Consider the following 25,971-nt stretch of genomic DNA (forward strand, 5'->3'; position numbering starts at 1 on the left):
AGGTATTTGAAATCCGATATATACTGAAAATTCGATAAGTATCGGCAATTCGATCAAGACCGATCGAGCACTCAAATTAATTTTGAAAGGAGTTCAGCAAGCAATTCAGGCGGCAAGGCGAAACGGGAGGTGTAACAGAATTTCTTTTTTTTTTACGCAAGTTCACTTGAGTGTTTAAAATGCGATCTGCGAATAAAATTGTGTATTTAGCCTGAATGAATCCTTTTTGCTTTTATTTCTGAAAATGGATATTTAAAAATTAAACAAAGGACAGTCAACAACCTTCTGGTAGCCGTAAGTATTTTATCATAATGGTGTTATTCAGTAGGGAACATAAAACAGTTTATTCCAAAATGACATGCTTAAAACAAGTATTTTTATATATTAGAACATAACAGTATTTATAGAAATATTAGCAAATAATATGTATGAAGGTGTAAAAGAATGAATATCAACAAAAATAAAGACTAACAGATAAATAAAACGATATCGAAAACGCAAATGAATTGTGAAGATCGATTTATTGTATAGCGATTCATCGCGAACTATTATTCATGATCATGATTTCGATAGATCGGTATTTTTCAAACACTGGCATCAAAAACTTGATTTTCCAAAAATATCACTTTTTCTTTTCGATAAATCAAAAATCTACACAGTCCTACTGCCTTCCTGCATCCGCATACAATATACAGAGAAAAGAAATGCATAGACTTCATTAGATTTCTTCCCTTTAAACAACTGGGTCCAGAATTTAATGAGGTTTGCAAGTGAAGACAAGCCATTTTTCCAAAGATTCTGTTATCTAGCATTTTGCACTTTGGAATTATCACATTCGCATATTCACGGAATGATAAACTGGCAAATAGTCGACATTAACGAATTTTGTCAAAATGTTGACACATTTTTGTTATTCTGTTAACAAAACTACATTCATGACAAATTTCATCTCTCTTACTACTTGTATTACTGAAATTTCGTGCTGGCAGACGGACATGATTTTGAAAATGTTTTTTCGAGGGGATGAGGTCTCTGAAATGTAAAGACTCATCAAAATCTGGGCATCGAATTTTATTTTAGCGATCTCTTTACTTTCTCCCTTCATGTTTCCTGTAAGAAAAAATTTCAACTCAAATGTTCGTTAATTCAGGCTGCATTCTAAGGAACCGGTTGAATAACAGGTCTGTAAATGAACGAATTTCGCATAGAGAAGAGAAACTTACTCTATAATAAATCTGAAATCCAAGAAACGGGGGTTGGTTCCCTCTAGCAGAAATTTCTCTCATCCTAAACTCTTTTCGACTAAATAAAATAGCAGAGGAAGAAAAGATCAGATTTTTTTTTATTTCATGTCACTCTCGTTTTTATTGAATAGTGTCCTTCTTTTTTAGAGAGTTTAAGCGCCAAACAAGAAATGTTTTCTCCATTTTTAACAAGGCAAGTATCCGGGGACAGCGAGTGAGGGAAAAGAAACAAAACATTTATATTTATTGATCCAAGAATCTGGAAATCCACAATTCTGGCACTGCTCCACGAGTGGGCTGCAGCATGACCCACATAGGCTGCCTCTTTCAAACTGCTTGCTGTCAGAATTATAAGAGATGATATCCATTTATTCTGAACGCCGGCACATTTCGGAAAAGGATTCTTACTTTTGTATGTGAAAAAAATTAATTCTGAATTAAAAATCACCATTGCCAGTTTTAAAATTCATAAGCAGTAGCAGGTACGTGCAGATGGCATATAATGTAATTATTTTTGATGTCCGTGAGAAGCTAGTAACAAACAGAGCGGCCAGGAAGTTCTCACGGAGAGATCCTGGTTTGCAATCAAAGGAAAGTGAAAAGCGAGAGTGAGTCGAGAGGTTTAATCAGAAAATAGACTAGATCACCAGGAAACCCTGGGGTACGAAAAGGGATTTGCTCCTTAGAATCGCTTGATTTTTCATTTAAGAAATTTCTAAAAATCATGGAAATAATAATGCGCGAACTCTCAATAAATAAAAAAAAAATATTCTTAAATGATTTATTTAAGCAAAATTCTATCAGTATACGTTGTCCAATTGAATTATCGCAAAAAATATCCAAATGCAAAAAAATACGTTACAGCAATTCTATTGCATTATGGTATTTAACTGGTTATCCTAAACGAATCGCTATATTTGCACCTGGATATGTTACGGAATGAGCGATGGAAAGTGGAAGTTTTAATATCTATTTATCATGTTCAAATAAAAAGCTGTTAATCTCAGAGGAAAAGATTCAAATTAAAAGTTTTAGGCATTAAAAATATTTACACAATAAACAATAAAACGTAAGGATAGCTTAATTAGATAAGGAGTAAATTTTAAAAGGTACTAATTTAGAAAAATACTGACATATTTTTTTTCTAATTTGAACCTTTTTTTTTTTTTTTTTTTTTTGGAATACCATTTAGGTATTGGGTGAGTGCAAAAATTCTGCCCGTTTTTGGATATGCAAATTTGCAATGGAATTAACGACGTATATGGCATTGCAATGATGCAAATCGTTGGCCAATAAAACGTGTGAATGCCCACATATAAATGCATCGTATCTTACAAAAAAAATCTCTCTTGTCTCATCTCAAAAAAATCTCAGAAAGGGTAACATGGAGAAGGAGCATATAAGACATTGTTTGTTATACGAGTTCGATAAAAAGAGTACGGCAGCCGCAGCAGGTTGCAATATTTGTCAAGTTTATGAGGAGGATGCAATAGACGAAAGCACATGTCGTCGATGGTTTCGTAAATTCAGGGAAGGAGACAGAAGCTGTCAAGATCAGCCTAAGAGTGGACGGCCATCACACGTTGGAGAAGACGGTATTGACCAAGCCATAAGGCACAACCCGAACCCAACCGTGCAAGAATTAGTGGAGACCTTCAACGAACACCCGACAGCAGTCTAGAGAGAGACGGCTGGTTAAATTGGGTTTTACGAGAAAATTGGATTGTTGAGTTCCACATAACCTGACAGCTAATAAAGTGGATGACCGAATCGCCACCTGTGTTTCCTTGCTTTCTCGGTACAAAAAGATCTATTCTTGACACGAACTGTGACAGGAAATGAGAAGTGTGTTATGTATCGTAACGTAAAGCGTCGTAGGACTGTGCGTCGCTCTTCTGATACGCCTGTATCGACTTCGAAAGCTCAACTTCATCCCAGGAAGGTGTTATTGAGTGTGTGGTGGGATGTATAGGAAATAATTCACTGGAAGGTCCTGCCAACCAACCAAACCATCAATGCTGCCTTTTACTGTCTACAGTTAGACAGGTTGCATCCAAATTTGGTAGGAAATCGGCCAGTCTCATCAATCGTCGTAATGTTATCCTTCATCATGATAATGCCAGGCTACATGCTGCTGTCATAAATCGCCAAAAGTTACTGGGCTTTAGTTGGGAGGTTTTACCTCGTTCTCCCTATTCCCCTGACTTGGAACCAACTGACTATCACCTATTTCGTGCGTTAAACAATTACTTCAGTCAGAAAATCTTTGATAATTTTGATGCTGTGAAAACTGCTATCTAAGACTTTTTTTACTCGAAACCACCAGAATTTTACCGCCGTGGGATTCATCTCTTACCAGAAAGATGGCAAGAGGTCATAGATAGTAATGAGGATAATGCACAATAGTAGGTACTGTTCATTTTGCTTTTATTTCCTCTTGTTTATGGGTAATAAAAATGGATAGAACTTTTCACCTCACCCAATAGTATTGCATAAAAGGAAATAAGAAAAATTTCAGATCGATATCTAAATATTTTTTTTATCAGATTTTGTTAAAAAAAATAATGTCACCGAAAAATGAATTTTTTTATTGGTCAAAATTCGTGGACTGAAATAATTCTTTTTCCAAAAATGTCGTTCTATGATCTCAAAAAATTTAATGGTCAGTTTAAAAAAAAAAAAAAAAAAATGTGAAAATTTAATTTGAAGAATAAAAGTTTTACTTTGTAGGGATTGAATCTTGAAAAAGAAATGTAAAACTCCCGAGCCTACAGGCCTTCGAAGATGAATTCAGGATTGCAAATTGTGACAAAATATAAGCTTCAAATTTAATTTCCATCGTTTAATTGACACTTTATGATAATCTTCAGAATCTTTGAGATCGAATAATATCATAAAATTTCATGAATACTATCAAATCATTTTTTTTTTCGATCTTCGCATTCTGTCAGATAAAAGTACCTATAGGCGTTTTCGAATTTTAAATTAATAGTACCTATAGGCGAAGTCGAATTTCAAAAAGATAATATAAATACCAGTCTGAAATTTTTACCAGTTTTTCCCTTTTATGTAAAACACGTTAATTGGAATTTCAAAATTTCCCCTAAAAACTAAAAAAAATAAAATATATATAGATATATTTTCTTTTTTTTTTTTTTGTTCAAGGAAATGTGTGTGTGTGTGTGTGTGTGTGTGTGTGTGTGTGTGTGTGTGTGTGTGTGTGTGTGTGTGTGTGTGTGTGTGTGTGTGTGTGTGTGTGTGTGTGTGTGTGTGTGTGTGTGTGTGTGTGTGTGTGTGTGTGTGTGTGTGCGCGCGCGCCAAATTAGGGCCGCGGTGGCCTGGTGGTAAGGTCTTGGCTTTGGAACTGGAGGATTTCAGGTTCGAGACCCGATTCCACCGAAGAACCGTCGTGTAAGGGGGTCTGTTGCACGCTAAATCCGTCATGACCAAATGTCCTCCCACTGGTGTGGTGTGGAGAGGGGGGTGCCAGCTCAGGTGTCGTCCTCGTCATCTGACCGCGGGTCAAAATGACGAGGTACGTTCCAAACTAGCCCTAGTGTTGCTTCAAACGGGACGTTAATATAACCAAAACCAAACCAAATTGAACCAAATTAATTTCCAAAGCTTTATCTTAATTTAGCCCATAGTAAAATATTCTCCTATTTCTTGATCTCATTCCACGTATGAAACTGTGTAAGAATTGCCGCTCAATCACTTCTACGTATAAAAGGAAAGTTATCTCTTCGGTGCCCTTAAAGGTCCCTACGTGTATTGAATTGGCACGTGGCCGGAAATCCCATGTTATATAACACCGGTGATCACTTGTTCCATTCCTTCTTTGTTTTTGTGCCGCGCTGCGCCTTCTTGTAAATAAATCATGCCTGTCTCGCGAAAGAGAATAAACCGAAATTAAAAATACAACGTCTCGTCTATGTCTTCAAACCTGCCTTCTGCTGCAAACAAAATAATGTTACATATGTATTTCAAATAAGCACTTTTTAAAAATTTAATCTTGATCTAATGAAGCTACTATCATGTTTTATAACTCAATGTGTAAATATTTTTAATATTTGCAAATTTTTAATTTAAAATTTTCTCATGAGAGTAACACTTTTTTACTTAAACGCGAAAAACCAGTGATAAACCCTGTAATATATCCGGTTCATTCTTAAATGCCTGTTTGGGGCAGGCAACTGAACAGTTTAGACCAATAAAATTTCTATTTCATACTTTTTCCAGGAATACGTATAATTCGACTATTGGACATCACGGAATCAAGATTAAGGTATCCGTCTGAAATTAGTTACATGGATTATCATAAAATGTCATAAAACTTCATTTTGAGAAACTTTTAACGATGCGCTTAAGATGTCTGGTGACCATGATGATACGACGGCAGAAGCACATGCTAGATTTCATTCATGCAGCTTTTTCAGACTTGCGAACAAAGAGACCGGCAGACAATCAACTTTCAAATTTGGTTCAAAATTTGATATCGATTCAATAGTAAAAACACTAATTACATTTCGCCAAACCATTCCACGTTGCGTTTTTGAGTCATGTGCGCAGGATTGGAGAGGCAGCATTTCTTCTGATTCATTTCGGTGCAAAAATCGCATTCAGTATTTATCTGTTCAGCTCGCTTATGTTTCACAGGGAGACATCTTTCCAAAAATGACATTTTCAGACTCTGTGAATTTGAAACTAGAGCATATTCGACAGTTAATATACTTTCTCTTTACACAATTAGTACTCCAGAAAGCAAAACAACTGCAGAAAGCGAACAGAGAGGAAATAATGTCTGATTGTTTGTGGCGAAACAAACAAGCAATTAGCCTTATAGTTCTGCAGCCAAAACACCGATTCAATGAAAAAGCTACTCGGGAGATTGGAATTGGCTAACAGCCAACCTCCAGACATTTCCGAGTTCGAAAAAAATGAACTTCCAGGCGCGATCAGCATAAATTCATTACTTAGTCGTGTATGGAGAATAAGAAGAGATCGTCAAAAGTTTCGCGATTCAAATTAATTTTCAGGATGTGGATTTCTTTGAACCTGAACGAGACATTTTTGTATCTACGCGGTAGATCTGGGAACATGATAATTAAGGAACACCGCACAGATGCAGTTGACGAGCAGTCTTTCGCAAGAATATTGGAGCAAAATTTTTCGAAAGGAAATCTTTTCGTCCGTATGCACGTGAGCGTGACAATTGACACAACGAGACCGAAATATAAAGCTTAGCAAATGATTCATCATAAGAATTGTTAATCTGCTTCAAATTTTAAAACGAATACAAATAAAACGGATAGAATAAATAACAACGGGTTGTGATTGATTCTAACCATGGTTATTATTTATAAAACATGGTAAAACAATCCTGTTAATATGAATGACTGCCAGCTGTTATTAACCCTTTACACTCGGAAAAGTAATTCGATGCATGATTATTCATCTAATACAAGGACATGTTAATTAAAAATAAATATATACAATTGTTTTAAGTTGAATTCCCCTGAAAAATGAATCTACATTATTCTGTATGCGTTTTTAACAATCAAAATTGAAAAATAAGTAAATAAAAGGTTAAAATGATGCAGCGTCTTGAAGGGTAAGTGAGAGGCACCATCCGAATACAGAGGGTTAATATACATTACGACTATTATTAACAATAACCGATTCATTGCACTGTGTAATATGTACGGAATTATCCAGATAAAACAGGAGGTATTAAAATAAATTTTGTACTCGCGCTCTCCTTAGTATGCGGTTTCGATTTTAGAAAAAATAGTATTTCATATATTAGCAGATAGAAGTAAAATGGTGTGATGCTAATAATACAATAAAATCAAAAATATTTGAAATTTTTCCGTCCCTACAATGAGTACAGGTATCAGTTTGTTACCAAAGCATGATTTTATTACGACACTCACTTTACTTCATGGAGCAAGAAAATGCATCGGTGCTTCTGCCATTCTCAGGGCATTTTGACAGGTAAAAGGGTTGAGGCAAATGTGCGGTGGAATGATCGGCGTTTTAAAGAGATCGGGAATTTTGCAAATAAACCTGGCTGAGATCGCGAACTAAGTGGAAGGCCGAGAAAAAAATCTGTTACGGTTGTCGAACAAGCAACAACAAACGCGCATGACAGTGGTAAGGCAGACGCGCAGAATTTACTGTCTTTTCATTTTCTCATAGAAACAAAATTGTTGCGCTATGAAAAATAGAGGCGCAAAAGTTCTATTTCTCCTATGTCGGTTAAAATACGAACCAATTTTTTTTTCTTTTCTTCAGAAATGAAAACTGCACGATTTGAAGAGTATAAAATTTAGTTGCCATTCAGCTTTTCGCTCAGGTGGCAACTAAACAATCTTTATCTAAAATTTTGATAATGCAGCAGCGATTTATCCTCGTACGCATGAACGGAATGACTCAAAACCTCAGGGATTTGAGTTAAATTCTGAAAGGAGTCGTGCCACGATGAGTGTATCACATTTTCTGAACTAATGAATAGGTACATTTTCTTCATTATTCTACGAACCTTTACTGAAAAGTGCCATTTTGCGTTCATCTAGAGAAAATCGAGAGCAGAACTTTATCATTAGTTCCTATCTAAAAAGCGAACAGAAAACTATTTTTTAAAATACATATTTACTGAAATAATTCTATTATTCAATATTCAACCCCTTCCGGTAAAATGACGACGTCATTGGTTTTTCATGCCATATAGCACAATAGCACTCGTCATGCGACTAAATTTATTGGTGAATACGATAATAAATCCGGTTAAAAATTTCTAGTGTACTGAATCCGGCAGCACTTTTATTACTTCCGTTGATATCATAGATCCCTATCGCATATTGTTTACCATTATATTGTCCAAATTTTTATCAGTCAGTGGACTTCATTTTTATAAGCATTATAAGCATAAACAAAGTAATGAATAAGAATAGTGTAGACTATGAAGATCAAGTTGATTGAAGAGATTCAGAAAAATCAGAAGAAATAATCATACATTTACCTTATACTAATAATGAATCTAATGATAGTGAAATATTACCAAGAAGTTGAAAAAAAGCTTAACAACTCATAAATGATTTTAGTGAATGCTCTGGAGTCATAGATACATCATCAGAAGAATGGATTTGGAAGGAAATAGATAATGTGCCTGAAATTAAAAACAAATTAAGGGAGTGCCTGGTATAAACGCGGAAACTAAGTACTAAGTAAGGTTTTAGATACTAGTCATTAGAAGTTTTTGAAAAAGTGTCGAATATGAACTTACGAATTACAATTATATCTATATCGATAATATAATTTTGACAATTTGTCAGAACCATAAAATAAACTAGATTTTCTTAAATAAAAAATTAAATGGTTATTTCATGCACTATTTTTTATTATTAAATCTTACTTGAAAGGGTTAATAGAACTTCCGCAAGAAATTCGGATGTGCATTTCGCAGAATTTAGATTTTTCCAAAACAAGTTATCTTGCGCATGAATAGAAACTCTGCTTCGATTCTTTTCCAGTAGTCAAGAGAATTATGTTGTAAATCTGAACCTTTAAATTTCATTCAATTATTACCTTTTACGCCACTCAAATGTATTCACGATTCCTCGTCGATTTCCGCGATGCGGACCTCAATAAAGTGCAGTGTTGCATTCACTAAAGAACATAATTTTACATTCACGGGAACCAAGCATCGCAAGTCGTATTTCTAATGGCATGGAAATTATCATCAAGCCACGCTTTTACTGCTGAAGTGCAATGATCACGAATGAGGGGTTTAACATGCCCAAAACGTCATTTGCATGAAATTCTGATAAGTACAGATTATTTTATCTCACTTTAAGGAGAATTTTCTTCTTTTACTTAAGTAGAGCAAAGGCATGAATCCTTTCTTCTTTCTGATGAAAAAAGTTATTTCATTTTTTTTTCTTTCTTTGATAAAACGTTTACTCTATCAAGACTTTTTACGAAAAAATGAGCATCAAAGTAAAAAAAAAATCAAAATTAAGCACTTTTTTATTTGTTTTTTCCCAAGCAAAAGAGAACATTTATTTAAATTCAACTTATTTCTCATGTGAAGGTGTAAAGCTATCAAGCAATCAACAAAATTCCAAAAGTTCACGTTTTTAAAGAAAAAGGGGAAACGCAGACGGTTTTCAAATTTAGACCATAATTGCAGAAGCGCCAACCCTTTTTTTACCTCATTGATAATATTGATAAAAACGGATACTTCGTGTTTGATTCGTTCTAATTCATTTTTTCCTTAAGTTCCACTTTTTAACAAAATATCTTCAAATAGATTCCGAAATAATCTTGTTAAATCAATTTTCTTATTCAAAATACAGGGTGTCCCAAAGGATTGTCATAAGCGTTTATTTTTCTAAATATTGCATAGTATGGAAACATTTTGGGTTCTATGAATTTAAAGTTAAAAAGCTAAAAAATTAAATTTTTATTTGGCCCCCATAGTGTGAAAGGGTCCATTGGTAAGTTATATTCATCCATACATAGATATTAGGTTTCACGCTTCTAGCTAAAAATATTGCTTGAATAGGATCCTTTTAAAATTTAGAGAGGCGTATTGCACATTTAGATGCAAACATTTATTACATTCAAAATTTGATATCAACTTTCATTTATCGAAATATTCAGAAACTGAGTATTTAAATAGAGAAACATTGGAATACTGAAATTGAAAAGAACCTTTTTTTGCCTGCAATAGTATGCGAAATATCAAGTTTTCTAATACAATGACATATTTAAATAATAAGCAATGTTTTGAAACGCTGATCATTCGTAATATACGTAATCCTAGTGCCATCCCGGTTGCAGAAGAATAAAAATGTCATTTTATGAATTCCCAACATCCTTCTAGAAAATATATTAACAAAACGATTTAATGACTGCAAATGGTGGGATTTTTATTTCCCCAGGTTGGCAGAGAATTTATACAAATGATTCAAAAATCGATATTTTTGGCTTATCTATTTTTCTATATCTATATACTATTATCCCGAAAAAGACTGAGCTCTCAAATACTAGTTTGAAGAAAAGAAAAATGACTTAAGTCAATAAATCTATCTTTTAATATTTCAACAAGTTTTGCAGATTAAATAAAATAATAAAACTTTGTGTACTTATAGATAAATGTAAGAAAAAATTTTATTCGTTCAGATTTTTTCACTATGGAAGATTTATGTTTTGCAACTTTTTATTCTTAATATCTTTAGAAAACAAAGTATTTTCATTCATTTGGGAATCTTATTTGATGAAACTTTTCAATTGGAAGCATATGCGTAGTTGCAATGATTAAGGAAATAAATGCTTGTTTCACTTTTGGGAGATTATGCAAAAAGACAGAGTTTTACTTGTTCAAATATTCGAGCTCAGAATTTGGAGCTCACGTTTTTCCACAAATGAATAAAAAATTCATTTTGAACGTCGTTTCTAACGCCATTAAACACGACATCGCCCCTAACTAATGAGATGAATGCCGTTTTATCACCAGAAGTTTGGATAAGCGTCAAACTTGGAATTAAATCCTCAAAAGGGCAACTGTGTTATCACATGGTGTTATGAAGTTTCACTCACTGCGGGCTCCGAAAAACTGGTGACAGTCATATAAGCAAAGAAATACCGAAATGATGCTCCATTATCCTAAGAAATAAATATCTCTATTATACACAACTGACGACGTCAAATGGTAGTATAGTCCAAACAAAAACTACCATTTGACGCCCACGCACTGCTAATCAGTCTGACGCGATGGATCGATAGTCGGCTCTTACAAATTTACCATTTCATGAGGAAATCCTAAAAATTGCCTCGCCGACGGAGCGATGCCTTTTGAGTTCATTCGGGATTTTGGATTTAACCAAAAAAAATGTGGGAAGGTTTCCCCCCAGTCAAGCGTCAATTAAGCGAACTGATTGCGACTGAAATCGCCTCAAATAATCGAAAACTCATTTCATAGAGACTAAATTTCAAATTTTGATTGTTCCCGTCTTTTTAACACGGTTTTCCAAAATTGCTTATTTCAGATTAAATTAGTCCACAAAATAATATTTTATAATTTTTTATTGGTTATCAAATTTTTTAAAGGCATTTTTCGAAAAATCAATTAGTTTTGATAGAATAATACATAATTCTATGTGTGTGTGTGTGTGTTTTTTTTTTTGCATTTTCTTTATTATTATTTTAGGATATTCTCAAAAGTTATTTCCATCACTAAACAGCGCGAAGTATTTAGAGTGGTATTCTTTCTCTTGAAAATGGATGAAATTTGTTTGCACCATTATTGAAGCAACTTAACATGGAATGAATGTTTTTCGCATCTAAATAAATTCTTTAGCTATAAATCCCGATAACGAAATTTTACAAGTTTTCGTACCAACTCTTTCGAGTCAGCTGGATTGGCGAAGATCTTTCTAACTTTTAGTTTACGCACAAAATAAATAGAAAAGTTTTTAGTTAAAAAATTTTGTGCCGGCTTAGATAAGACTTCAATTAATGAAGGTGCAGATTATCAAGGTTCTAGTGTACTTCCTCAACAAGTTGCAACGTATCACATGATATCTAGCGCTTGCCAGTAGAGTCCTAAAAGTGGTCACTCTATATTAAATAGGGGTGGGATGTGCGTTCTAAATTCATGTTCAGAACGATTGACCAGTCGGAATTGGCATGATGTGGATTTTATTTTCTGTTAGAAGTAATTATAAGAAATTATCGAAGCATAATTAAACCTTCTCGAGATCAAAATCTCCCCTTATTTGTTTCAAAAATGAGGGCATAAGCTGAAGAGGTATTGATATTCGAATTGTGCAAATATTTTTCACTAATGATAAAAACAAAGAAATCTTAACAACCGCAAGTCAGTGATTCTGCTGAAATGCATAATCGATCCATTGAATTCTCAAATGATGCAAATAATCAAGAAGAATGTACTTCATTTGATTTTTTCAAACAAGTATCTCCTCGTATATATGCCTTAATATGAGTATTTTCTCTTCCAAGTGTTCTAATATGAGTAATTTTTCTTCCAAGTGTTCTAATATGAGTAATTTTTCTTACAAGTACACTCATATCAATTCATTCTCGTACAAGAATTGATATGACTTGTGTTCCATACTTCAGTAATGTGATTTTTTGTTGGTAATAAGAAATTTATCCCACCCCAGTTAAAAGCCGCGCGTAACAGAGATGTGGTCACAAAAAGCGATTCTTCTCATTTGAGAAGCACGGACACCACGTATATGGTTGATGATAAACCCTAGACCGTCTGAGTCTGACAATATCAGGTGTGTGCAAGCAACAGAGCACACCCAATCATCATGCCACCCATTCAAGTCCACACCATCAGACGATTATCCCTCCCACCCTTTTCTATTAGTAATACAACATAATATTACATTTACGAATTCATTATAACATAATTACATCATTACAATAACAATTTAACAAAATTTATGCTTAATATTTGCAATTAGAACACAAACTCACTGTGCCATTAATTTCATAACAAAATAACAATCAATCCAAAAACCAATTTGGATCAAAATATCAGCTCTAAAAATCCAAAAGAGAACTGTTTAAAAGACTGATAAGTTTGTGAAATATCTCTATCGGATCATAAGATGAGATACTTTTTCTCATTGTGTAATAACTCAAAAAAGTGTGTCCAGGGGATTCATTACTACTTCCACAGATACATGTTAGGTTCATTTGAAACAGACATGCTTGGTGTGTCCAGTATTGACTTGGTTTAGGTATACGCTATCTTTTAACCTCTTTCATGTAAAGTCTTTGAAAAACTTTTTCAATCGAATGGCTTTTTGCAAGATATCCCATCTTTTGTGCCAAATGGATAGCATTCTTTTAATCTGGTTTTGTTTCTAACTCGAATAGTGAATTCAGCAAATTCCACATCAATACTTTTCCTATTTTTTGGCAACTGGGCAAGATCATCTACTCTTTCATTTACATAAGTACCTTGATGATCCCTGGCCGAAAATAATTTAATATATTCATATTTAATAAACTTTTCCTTTATTTTATAAATTATTACCTTGTTATCCAATAAGGAATCTGATGTCATCACGCTACCCTCGAATCTGTGACAATTTTAACCATTTTCTAAATTCTATTCAATCAAATAATTTACAGCTCTTTCAGTAGTGAAAACGTCCTCCACATAAATGGTGCCCGAATGGAACCGATGGTAATCCATTTATTTTTGATTATCGAAGTGGATTAGCGCCGCATTAATTTTATTACTGATTTTTGATCCATCCATCAGAATACAGTGGTCCTCTTGATGAGCCACAGATTCGTTAAAAAAATTGAAACATTTCAAGAATTTCCGTGGTCAGATCCCATACTAAATTATGTTTTTGCTGTACATATTTTTTTCGTTTGCGATTCAAATGGCTTTCCTATACAACCAAATATACAGACACAGACAAATCATCAGTTCCTTGAAAGATTTGTTACAAGATGCAATATGCATCAATTTTGATGATAAAACTGTCTGCTAATTTTCATCTATTTAGCTCTTTGTGTAAGTGAATTTCCGTAATACAAAAAAAAAAAAAAAAATGGGGGCTGAAATGCATTTTAAATACATTCGGATGAGCTGAAAGATTTCTAGCGTACTGCTTTCATTCCGCATTTCACAGATATTTATAGTTTTAATACAAAGACTGCATACCAAATTTCATCTGCCGAAGTGACGAAACCGATACCTGGTATGACTCCTTCCATTCTAAACTTTTCCTATACACCAGTAAAGGAACTTGAACACTCAGCTTCATGCCTAAAGTGCACTGTTTCCATATGCACAGTGGGTATTTTGTAGACTCGGATTTCGGTCCCAAAACCTAGATCTCAACCACTCGGCCATTGCAACCCCCCAACTAGTATCAAACATCTTCTCATCATTACGGCGCTGAATTTGAAATATCAGGCGACACTTTGTAGTGCTTACAATATCATAAAACACCATTTTACTTCTATTTAAAAATAACTTTTCAAAAAGCGCTTTCCTTTTTAAACATTATTCTTCTATAAACACTTTATTTTTTAAACATTATTATTCTGAGAATATTTTTATTATAATGCGTCCATTCACTATCTACATAAAGTGACCGAAACAAATATTATATGATTTGTAGCGATTACAATTTCGCACGTTAGCAGGAAAAGTTCAAAATGGAAAATCTCACGTTGCTTCAAAATATGCGCAATCTGCATTTGATTGAGCTGAACACCCATAGATCTATGGGGTTTCTTAATGGTTTTATATTTAGCATCAAACAGGACCCAATTAAGGCCTGAAAGGATGGATCCTTAGGCCATTCACTAACATTTATTATTTTAGGCTCCTTGTTTTTTTTTTTTTTTTGTTTTTTTTTTTTTTTTTTAATTCTTCCAATTTTTAAAATCATATTTTTTTAGTGATTTGGATTTCATCCCTATATATGGGATTATATTATAGTATAGTATACTAGCCGCTTTTGACGAGCAACCTTTTTGCCCACCTTATTTTTTCAGGCTGTGAAACTATTGATACATTATCAAATATTTATGAATACATTTGTTAAAATTTAACCACGTTATTTAATAGGACTGAAATATTTGTATTAAATGGAATACTTCTCTGGCAAATTAAAATGTGAGCTATATTTAAAACGAATTACCATTTGTTTTGGGGGCGATTTCTCTTTAAATGTAATCGCAACATTTTTTTTTTTTATTGCAATTCTAAATGTCGTTTGTTACCATTTCTGGTAGCCATTCAAGATGGGGGACTTTTGACGAGGGTTATTATTTTTTTTATGTGCTTGGTGAGAAACGTTGCATTTATTTTGATTCATACCAAATGTGCATACGTTTGCTATTAAAATGCATAATTCAGTCATTTCATAGAATTATTAATTATTTCATAAAATAAATTATCATGATTTATCAGTTATATGAAATAACGGATTCCTTGCTTTTACAATAGCCGCTAACGATCCCCTGTCTGGCGATGGGTAAAACAATTTCGTGCTGAACTACTTTCCTTTTCTGTGCATTTCTGATAAGACTTTGTTACTCCTGTAATTAGTTAAGCGAAGTACGAAGTAAATACAGCAGTGAAAGCTCAGATCTCAAGATATAAATCGAAAAATTCGGACGATGGTTTGTTTATATAGTTCGTCAACGGTTTCTGAGACGACCACATTTCGACGACTCCATCTCATTGAGGGGTGAGACGCGGAGCGATGAGTGCATTTTCGGTATTCCCTTTGACCTTGAAGAATTAAACCCATCCTAACGCATGCGCAAAAACGCAGAAGGTTTTACAGTCCGTTTCTGAACTATAGTTGCTATTCGACAATAAATAATAGGACCGATTTCTGTGGCACTTACCTTAGCTTAATATAATATGATATATTATACTATATTTTGTTGATACTTTATATTAAATTAATATTTGTTAAATAATGAATACCACGGCAAGATGAAATAAATCAAAATTTAATAGTGGGGCAATTTAAGGAGAATTGCTTTTAGTATATCTTGCATAAAAACAAATTTTCATTTAAATTTTTTTATACGAAAAGTTAAAAAACTTCAAACGTTTTAACACAATCTATTATTTTAATGCAAAATTTTCCAGACCTGTTGATTCATCTGCAAGCAGCCAGCTCCAAAAAAAACTGAACCTAGCTAATCTGCAAGAAAACTGGAAAATACGAAAAAAAAAATTCTTAGATATTTCAAAGACACGTCATTTAAATAAGTTCCAGCGTATTGTCTTTGTTAACCAAACGACAGAAGAAAATTAGATTACCTAAAAATACTGTAAAAGAAAACTGACGCCTTCATTTCTACATTTCCTCCAGTCACTGAGCTCCAACTTATTCTCTATGAAAAGGTGGTCCTGAAACTTAGAGATCGCGCTGGAAGCATCTGAAACTTAATGCAACTTGAAAATTGTCATTTGAAGACAATGTAGCAAATTTCATTTGTATAATATTTTGCGTACTTTAGTTAGCTCATTAACAAACACTAGAATAGATAGATAGTCGACCTTGAGATGAATTCAAATTAAAATTTTAAAATATATCTACAATATCCCCCTGGGTGCATCTCAGACACGGGAATAAAAAGCTTCCAGAATGGTAGTTGGTTCTCGCCTTCCTAGTGGTTACAAAAATGGTGTGGAGTCAATTAACTACTGCCGATGACGGAGTATGCTTCCTGAGGGCAAAGTTATAATGTGGCCGGTAATGGTTCTTATGACTCAACATTAGTTCCCGTCAATTATTATTTTTTATAACACATTCCAAGCTCCCAGTATCTGTAATCCAAAAAGTCATCTAACCTATAGGATGAGCATGTGATGGAAAAAGATACACTCAAACTCAGCAACTTTGATCTAACCTGTTCTATGTCGAGCCATTTATTGACTTTTTTTAAAAAATGAATTTTACAAGAACTAAAAAAGGGGGGGGGATTTTTTACATTTTAACAGAGAGTTGCATTGATGGCGACGGATGTGGAGGACGTAGTTCCGTTTTTCTAAACTATGACAGAGATATCAAATTGAAAGCAAAAGGGGACTATTTTTCTCTTAATCCAAGGAATATAATTTGTGAAAAATTTCTATAAACCATTTGAAACGTATCAAACATATTTGAAATGATAACATAATAAAACATAATCAGAAACATGAGAAAAATGGAGTAAAACAAAAGAAAAAAAATTAAAGACACAATTGTGAGAAAAAAATAATTGCAAATGGCGCTAGCGAAGAAAAAAAAATTCTAAATTTTCACTTCTATTTGCATTGAACATCTATTTGCTTCTACGACAAAAGAAACCACATGAGTAGGAAAGTATTGAAGGTGATACACATCTGAATTTTTTTTAAAAAGAGAATTGAATTAAAAAAACACTGTTTGCATCTCTACCAAACAATTGCAGTCATCAAACAGGACTTGAGGCTTTTCTTAATAAGTTTGTCCATTAGTACGATCCACCTGCTCCCGCCAATGTTGTCTTGGCTTCTGGTCATTCAGATTTTTCCGTATGCTATCGGATGGGTCGGAGTATCCCTTTATGATATCCCATTTAGAATTCTGACGATACTATCATGCTGCCATTCTCTCATCTATATCGTTCCGCCGTTTTAGTGTCATTGGGTTCTCATTTGTATAGCGGAAACACAACTGGATTTTCAGCTTACGGATTCTTTTCAAAATTTGATAGAGATGGACAGTTTTAAATTATATACCATTCATTGAATTCATCCGATTAACTCGCTGCGCTTTTAAATAATCAGACTAATGGACAGGCATGCGTTTTCGGTACACAGAAAAGTTCGAAAAGCATAAATTCATCGAAATCGTTTTTTTTAATAGTTACAGAGCTTTCTCTTTCTAGGCTTTGATTGCGAGAAAATAAAAATTTTATAGGTATTCATATGATAAATAATTGAAAGTGTCGCTCTGAAAACTGGCTGCTTCCTGGAGGGGGAGAGTGACTCCTTTGTTTATTGCTGATTGTTTAGTCATCTTGCGGAAAGAAAAAGAATAAAACTTGGAGAATAGATTCTGCGAGAATGTATAGGACTCAGTATTTCCGGTATCTTTCCCCGCTCTCATTAAAAATGCACGTAATCAGTAAATGACTGTGTTTTACCGATTACGGTGATGAATTTAAGAAGTCGCCTTCCGCCCAGTTTTAAAAGTGAACGCAAAATATTATAAAAAATAGATATGAAAGGCATCGAAAAATCAACTGAAACATCGAGTTTTTTGCTTGCTGATACGACTGCATGTGAAAAATATTCTTTTGACAATGATTTAGCCTTATTGTTCTTGCAAATATAACAAAATTGTTGTAAAAGTCTTCTTAAGTAATAAATAATGCAGTTTCATTTGAAAAAAATTGTAATTATAAAATGAAATTGAAAAACTAAACAAGTGCAAACCTGAAAAAATGAAATGCCTAAAATGCTTTTAGGTACAATGAATAATTCTTTTATGTGTTTGTCATTCATTCTTATTTCTTTTGCCTGTAATAATTTTTTAACTTACTATCATAGATTGGAATTGTATTTAAGTAGCAGTGTGATAGAAAATATTTTGTTGTAGTTCAAAAATTGATATTCGAATAATAGCATTTTTTAATAAACTATTTGCATACTTTACTATAAATTTTTAAACACAACCACTTTAAAATATTTAAGTATTGCAAAGAAAATAAAAAAAGCATGCGTCTACTGCTAAATTAATTTCATATAGTTATCTTAAAGATTGCATGACCTTGAAGCTGAAAGGAAATGCATTTCCCTAATAGTGACTACTAACGTTCATTTGCTAAAATATTTGGCACTTATCATATTTTAATGATTTGAAATGAATCAGTATAAAATTGTAATTCTTTGGAGTATATAAATTTAAATAGCATTCATATATTTTTTTTTAAATCTTTCTTAAAATAATCAATAAATATTTCAGTTGCGGAAAATGCTTCTAATATACACTCATATACGCTCATATAAATTAAATAATTATATAACAATTTTTATAATTTGAATTATCTTCAACGGAAAGTGGAACAAAGTTTTTCTAATATAAATGCAAGACAAGCAATGCTCAATGACATCAATATTCGAAATTTTTAACAATGAAAATGAACTAATTATTCCACTTATAACCTTTCCTTCCGAACTACTTAATTTGTTTGAATATTATACCAGGCAAAGCTATAATTTATGCTAAATATTGAAAAAATCTTTTAACTACTTCCCTGTTTGTAATATAATCAAAAAGAATTTGAAATAATCTTTGAAAAATAGGCGCTAAAAATATAGATATATCAAATTTTAGTGTAACAAACTTCTATAATAATTGTTATAGATGTAAATGTATCAAAAATTGTTCATCTCAGGAGCTTCCAATACATTATTTTAGTGGGAGTGAAATTGTCTTAACATTTGTTTATATCATATTCATAATGGAAAAGAAATTGGAGTAAAAAAAAAATGTGAATAAGTGGATTACTTCGATCATGTGTTTCTGCCAAATATTACTTTTCAATTATTGAATGCTACATTTTTTGTAACTTAAAAATTACTAATAACGTATGGCCATATTTAAAACAAAAAAAAGTACTGACAGTCAGAGCTTTAATTATGTAGAAAATCAATTTGTAGTTAAATAAGTAGCAATAGGAGGTATAATAAACTCTTTTTTTTTCTTTCAAAGAATAATTTTGTATGTTATGATTATGCAATGCATCTGTTAGACAAAACAAACATTTGTTTATTTCAACATACATTTATGTTAAGTATTCTTTTATAAAAATATTTTAAATCATTTCAATTTTAGTCACATAAACAATGTTGTTGATATACAGAGAAATGTCTCATATTCTCTAATAGATTATGTATATTTTACAAAAAAAAAGTTGTCTATACGAAATTCGAAGATTATGTATTAGATAGAATAGACTGTCTAATGTATACGCTAGAATTTTTAGGCTATGGCAAGACAAGTTTTGGCTTCAAATTCAGATTTCAGTGATACAACTATATAAATTAACAAAAAAATCTAATGTAATTCGTCAGTAAATGAAATGATTAGCACCTTCCATACAATTATCATTCTATAGGTTGCGTTTCCTTCACAATTATATTTGTTGTATTAAGAAGAAAATTGACTTGTTGTTGCTTGCTTTAAAAAGAATATTTTTAAAGCAAGCAGAATAGGAAATTATTTATTATAGCAAATTTTTATATATTATAGCTATATTTATTATAGTAAAAATAAGAAAATTTAGTGATATTTGATAAAAAGCAACATAACATTTTGACTAAACATTTTTTTAGTGAGAACTGACAGAAAACTAATTCCAATAAAGCAAAAGCAGTATATTTTTAATAGTTTATTTGCTTTTAAAAATAGAATAATATTTGCTTTTAAAAATGGAATTTTAAGTCCAATATTAGCCTCTTTTGAAAGCCCCCCCAAACTTAAAAAGAATCACTTAACATTATCATTAAAGTATTTGGATAAAATTATACTGTAATAAGTACCAAACTGTATTCAAGAAAATTTCCTCTCAGAGGATATAATACGTTTTGCTACTTAATTTCAAGCAGTTTAAAGACTATTTTTCCTTTGCTAAAACATATGAATAATAATATTTAAACAGAGAGCCCCCTAAAAGTGGAACAAGGGCTTATTTCCTTAACAATTTTAATTACATATATTCTTCCAATTGCAAAGTTTCATCGAAAAAGGTACCGAAATGTATGAAAATGCTTTGGTTACTTTAAAAGAGGATAATAAAAAGTTAGAAAAACTAAAACAGCACCAGTTAGTGAAACATTTTTCGTATATCCATACAAAGTTTCATGCTTCAATCTGTAAAATTTGCTGATATATTTTAAGGGAAATTTATTGACTAAGACCCTTTTTCTATGCCTGTGACCGCTGTTTGAAAGATATTTCCAGGGATAATATACAAGGATCACGAAGATCTAAATCAGAAAATATAACACATTTATTAACTTTCATTAAATATGTTTTTTAAAAAATGACGTGTTACTGCAGAAATTTAAGGGCTTAAAAATTTGTTCAACATTAACACATTCGACACCTATACGAAATTGCATTATATTAGTAATGCGCGGCGATATGCGATAGAGTTCATATGACATAAGGACTGGCCTTTTGAATTAGTCAGTAAAGATTTATAAACATCTATTGAGAAAGCCAATTCATCCCTTAGTTCAGAAATAATGTCAATAAAAATAAATCGAAGCCATCGGTACCGTACAGTATACTTTTGTAGGCAACGTGATTAATCAAAGAGTTTTTAAAAACATAAATACATAAAACATGAACAGAAAATTATTATTGATGACGTTTCTCTTGTACGATGAATTGTTTCCACCTTTCCAAAAGAGACAATTTTGAAAATTAATGTTTCCAAAGCAACATTCATCTCTTCAAACCGCATTTTTTAGAGATGAAAGTTTTGATTCTGCCTAATGAAGAGCTTATTTGTTTGATACTAGATGTTGATCTTGTATGAATGCCAATTATTCCTTTGAAATATTCTTTACACTGTCAATTTTGAAATGTTGAGTTCTAGACTGATTATTTGTAATTTAGCAAAAGAATAACCTGAAAAATAAGGCAAAACACGTATGGCATCTCCTTCTCACTATTTCTTTCCGGTTGAAGTAAGGATCCTGTCATTTTTAATCACTAAAACACAGAGTCTATTAAAATGCTGGGAACTAAAAAGGACATTTGCATTCTTCCAGAACTAGGCATGCATTACGATTACATACAAAATAAATAATCGTCATATCCCAAAGTGTGTGTGTGTGTGTGTGTGTGTGTGTGTGTGTGTGTGTGTGTGTGTGTGTGTGTGTGTGTGTGTGTGTGTGTGTGTGTGTGTGTGTGTGTGTGTGTGTGTGTGTGTGTGTGTGTGTGTGTGTGTGTGTGTGTGTGTGTGTGTGTGTGTGTGTGTGTGTGTGTGTGTGTGTGTGTGTGTGTGTGTGTGTGTTTAGATACAATATTATTTATTCCTAAGAGCAACCACCTAATGATTTTTAGGGAAAAAAATGATTTCGAAGTCATTCTTATGTAGCTGTGAAATTAGTCTTATTTTACGACCTAAATATTTAAATATTTACTATCGTAATTTCAATTATAATTACAATAAAGGTCCAATCTATATAAATCTATACCTCTGACAGGAAAATAAAAGAACGAATAAACTATAAAATTCTAGATTTTTCTCTAGCTTTCAATTAATTCAATTTCAGGACAATTCAATTAATTCAATTTCAGGACAAATTGAATTAATATTAAATCTTTGACAGCGCTTTTAAGAAAATAGGCAGTGATTTGCTAGTACATTACCTGCGAATAAGACTTTAGTCATGATATTGTATCTGAGAATTAAGCGTTTTAATGGTGTACATATAGATGTTTCATTCGCTTGCAAGTGCATTGGATGATGTATTTAAATATTACAGTAAATTAGCTAGAAAATGAAATAATATATTTCATATTTGATGAATTTTAGTAGTTACTAACGTTTTCTTATTGAAATGTTTTTTTCTGAGAATTAATATGAATTCTGTCTCATTTATTTTAACCAAAGCTTGTTATTTTGCAAAAACAAACAGGAAATGAATGTAGCTTATTTGAATCATTTCAACGTAAAACAGTACATTAGCACATTTCAAGTATTACAATAGCTTGTGGAATATATATAATATATATTGAAACATTATTAATTTCTATTTGAATATGAATTTAAACTACTTTCTATGAATTTTGTTTCATCTTATTAAACAGAAAAATAAAGTTAAACCGCAAGAGAAATAAAGATTAAATCTTCTTTAAACTGAAAATTATACTTCAGTTTATATGATTAAATTTGTATTATGTATATCAAAATTATAATTTATATGTGTCTTCTTTGTAAGAAAATTATAGACGTGTTCCTTTATATTACATTTTTAAAGTAAATTTCCCACATTTTATTTATTATTTTTGACACTCGTCTGAAACCTGGAAAGGGTCATCAGCATTTTTCTTACGGAAGCTTTGTTTCTCACTCTGACGTTGATTGATTACCAGATGTCGTACGTACATCGTGTCCACTGTATAAATATCTGAAAATATGGCATTAAGTCGATGTTTTTTTCAGAGTTGGCACATTATCTTATGCTTCAACAAAACCTGATCCTGAGTGCACCATTTCTGCTGTTATCTGTCGGGTCAAACTTATATCCCTTTTTGAAATCAAGGCATTGAATTCAATTTGAAATCATGCTGAAATTTTTGTCAAAAAAATACCAATGGAGGTGAAAATTTTTAAGATTCAGTGGGATTGTCCTCAGTGGGTCCTAAGTGTCAGTGGGATTGTCGATTTTCTAATATATTACAGCTTACTTTGCGCTTCGTACCGCAATGAAAAAAACCGAATATGCGTTTTGAAACCCTACCTGTTGCGCTTTTAGGTCCAAAACGTTCCGATGACAAGACACATACACATTTCATTGACAAATCGATGCATTTTTGAGCTGCTGCGTTTAGATTCATGCGACTAGACAACCCAACAATAAATTCTTTGACATATTGGCTTGAAAATATCGTGCGGCTACAATTCTGGCAATAATGCCGTATGCTACTCCTCTTAGCTTTTTCAGTTTTTATAATTGCAATAATATGTAAATGGAAAGGAGGAGAGGCAGATATCCCGCTAACGGATTTTGTCCATTATTTGATAGTAAGCTACCATTTTTCGAAGTAAATGCTGAATTTCATGCATGTAGATCGTTGCCATTTGAGATGAACAAATTCCTAAACAGACCATTTCAAACCCACCGGGAATGGCATTCTCAAAATTTTTCTCTCATCCCCTCTAATAAAGGTGTTACCCCTCCTCCCGCAAAAAATTGTGGATCTGTGCGCTCGTGATGTGAAAGCCACGAGTGCGCTCATTTTTATTTTCACATATGAGAGCTTCGTAGTACAGTACAAAGATCCGGCGCTTATACATTAACTCCATGTCATTGGCGAAACATGGTTGAGGAATATCGATCTTTGGTATTAAACTATCATTATTTTCTGAGGCTCTCTTCAGCAATGAACCGTTTCTAATCGAATGTGTCATTTCCGTACTTTTCTTCGGTAGATTGAAACAAAAATGTGACAACTGCAGTCGCAAGATCCTATATTGAACTTCATTTATTCAAATCACTGCGTTTCTGAGAGCATGAAAAAAGCACAGACCGACAGACGGTCCATTTCCTAACAGATTTGATTCCGAATTTGCAACAAATCAGATGCTAAATCAATATACCAAATTCCATCCATCTAATTATTTTCGTTTTGCTGCATCGCACTCACTTGTATTCGGAGAGCCAGGCAGAAAAACTTCTTCTCAATGGATTTCGCTCAAAATCTCATAAAATGCTATAAATTGAATGCAAAATCCATGCATCAAATTTCATCCGGCTAGTTCAAAGCGTTTACGAGTTATTGAGTTCAGAAATAGAGAGACGCCATTCCAAAAATTTGGTTTTCGAACTCATAGAAATCTGAAAAGTGGAGATTCGACAAAATTAAGAGTTCCAATTTTTTAACGATTACAATTCTCTTTTAGTGCAAGAGAAAGCTGAAAAGAATTTTGTCGGATTCAAGCTTATCCAAAATGCGGATATGGAGTAGTTGGAAATTTTTTCATGATTACGTTACTTTTTTGTATAATTCGTATATGAGTCAAAAACAAGAGAAATGTGTTCTCCCCTCAGCTTAGTCATGCAATAATACAATATGGCGCGTTATGTGATTCATTATACAATGAAAAAAACTTGGGATGGATTTTCAGTATCTTCCTTTCAATCGTTTGATTGCTACAACAATATTGGTGACAGGGTCACTATTAAAGTTCCAAACTGTTTCGTATATAGACCGACAGACGGTCAATTGGCGAATGGATTGAATCCAAAATTTGATATACGTATGTCTTTGCAGTTCTAACGATAAATCTCTTTGCACAGTTCCATCCATCTAGATGTTTGAGTTCACAAGGATGCGAGTGGATGAATAGACTAATTCCTTTCTGTACATTTTTTGAAAAACCAAAATATAACAAATTTTATGTCTGTTGCTCGATATATATATATATATATATATATATATATATATATTATTATTATTATTATTATTATTAATATCACAGACAAGTAGACAGACTTAAAAGTGGATGTTCCGATTCCGTGAAGATTTTTAAGGCGGTGATTTTAAAAAAAAAGAATTTGTAATTGAATTTTTTTTGATGTTTACAGAATTTTTTTATTCTCATAGTTTGCATGCGAGAGAGCAAAAAGGATCACAAGAAGAGAAAATTTCAGAACTGAAGTAATATATAACCAACAAATAAAGGAGAATGTCCCCTCTCCCGGAAATCATTTTCTTTTTATCCTTTCCCATACACCTCCCCCCATTTCGAAAATCGATCCATCCATAGCCAGAAAGAGCAATAGAGGGGAAGGAATACTCACTTTTTTTGGGTGATGCGGAGAGTGATGATGATGAGGTGGCGGGAAGTGATCCCTGTAGTCGGGGGAATGGTGCAGGCGGTGACCGCGGGAGGCGGCGATGTCCACTGGAATGTGACTCACGAATTGAGTCATCCCTTTGCTTTTGGCGGTCCTCGGGAAGTGCAGTAACTTGGAAGACAGCTGTGGCGAGTCAAAACACAAACATCACAGAGGTGCGAATTTAAAAGATGCAGTTGTGAGAACTGTGGTTTTCAGTCGCTAAAGACGAAATTCTGGGCAAATTTAAGTAAATTTTGAGTAATAATCTATTGGATTCAAACACTCAAATATGAAATATAGAATGAGATTTCCATTGTGCGTAGGTTTATAACCGGTTAAAGGTAGACATATGTCGCCGTTTCACAATCAATACAAACTGCTACAGTGTGTTTACTGAATGTAAAGGCAATGGGCGACGAGATGTTCTTTTCTATCTAGCATGAAGTTCAAGGAATAAGGATATCCGTATTAGTCATCAACATGTACGCATATACTTCAGTCTTCTAAATATTATTACATTTTCTATCAAATAGATAGCAGATCTTAGCAGTGCGGTCTGATATGTATTAGAAGCCAAACATTTGTAAA

At 32.8% G+C, this 25,971-nt stretch overlaps 1 protein-coding gene across 15 annotated transcripts in view; it reads right to left on the reverse strand.

The window, feature by feature from the left end:
• Positions 1–25,701, reverse strand: part of LOC129989335 (ankyrin-2-like) — a 284,123-nt gene extending 258,422 nt beyond the window's left edge. For 6 of the 15 annotated variants that reach the window (XM_056097809.1, XM_056097808.1, XM_056097805.1 and 3 more), the window contains exon 1: positions 25,345–25,683. In XM_056097809.1, coding sequence (XP_055953784.1) covers positions 25,345–25,476 — 132 coding nt within the window. In that variant the 5' untranslated portion in view covers positions 25,477–25,683. Of the gene's footprint in view, positions 1–25,344 lie in introns of all 15 variants that reach the window. The other 9 variants (XM_056097810.1, XM_056097804.1, XM_056097803.1 and 6 more) reach the window with 5 other exon arrangements.
• Between the last annotated feature and the right edge of the window lie 270 nt (positions 25,702–25,971).

This window comes from Argiope bruennichi, chromosome 10 (genome assembly GCF_947563725.1).
Source record: "Argiope bruennichi chromosome 10, qqArgBrue1.1, whole genome shotgun sequence".
NCBI lineage: Eukaryota > Metazoa > Arthropoda > Arachnida > Araneae > Araneidae > Argiope > Argiope bruennichi.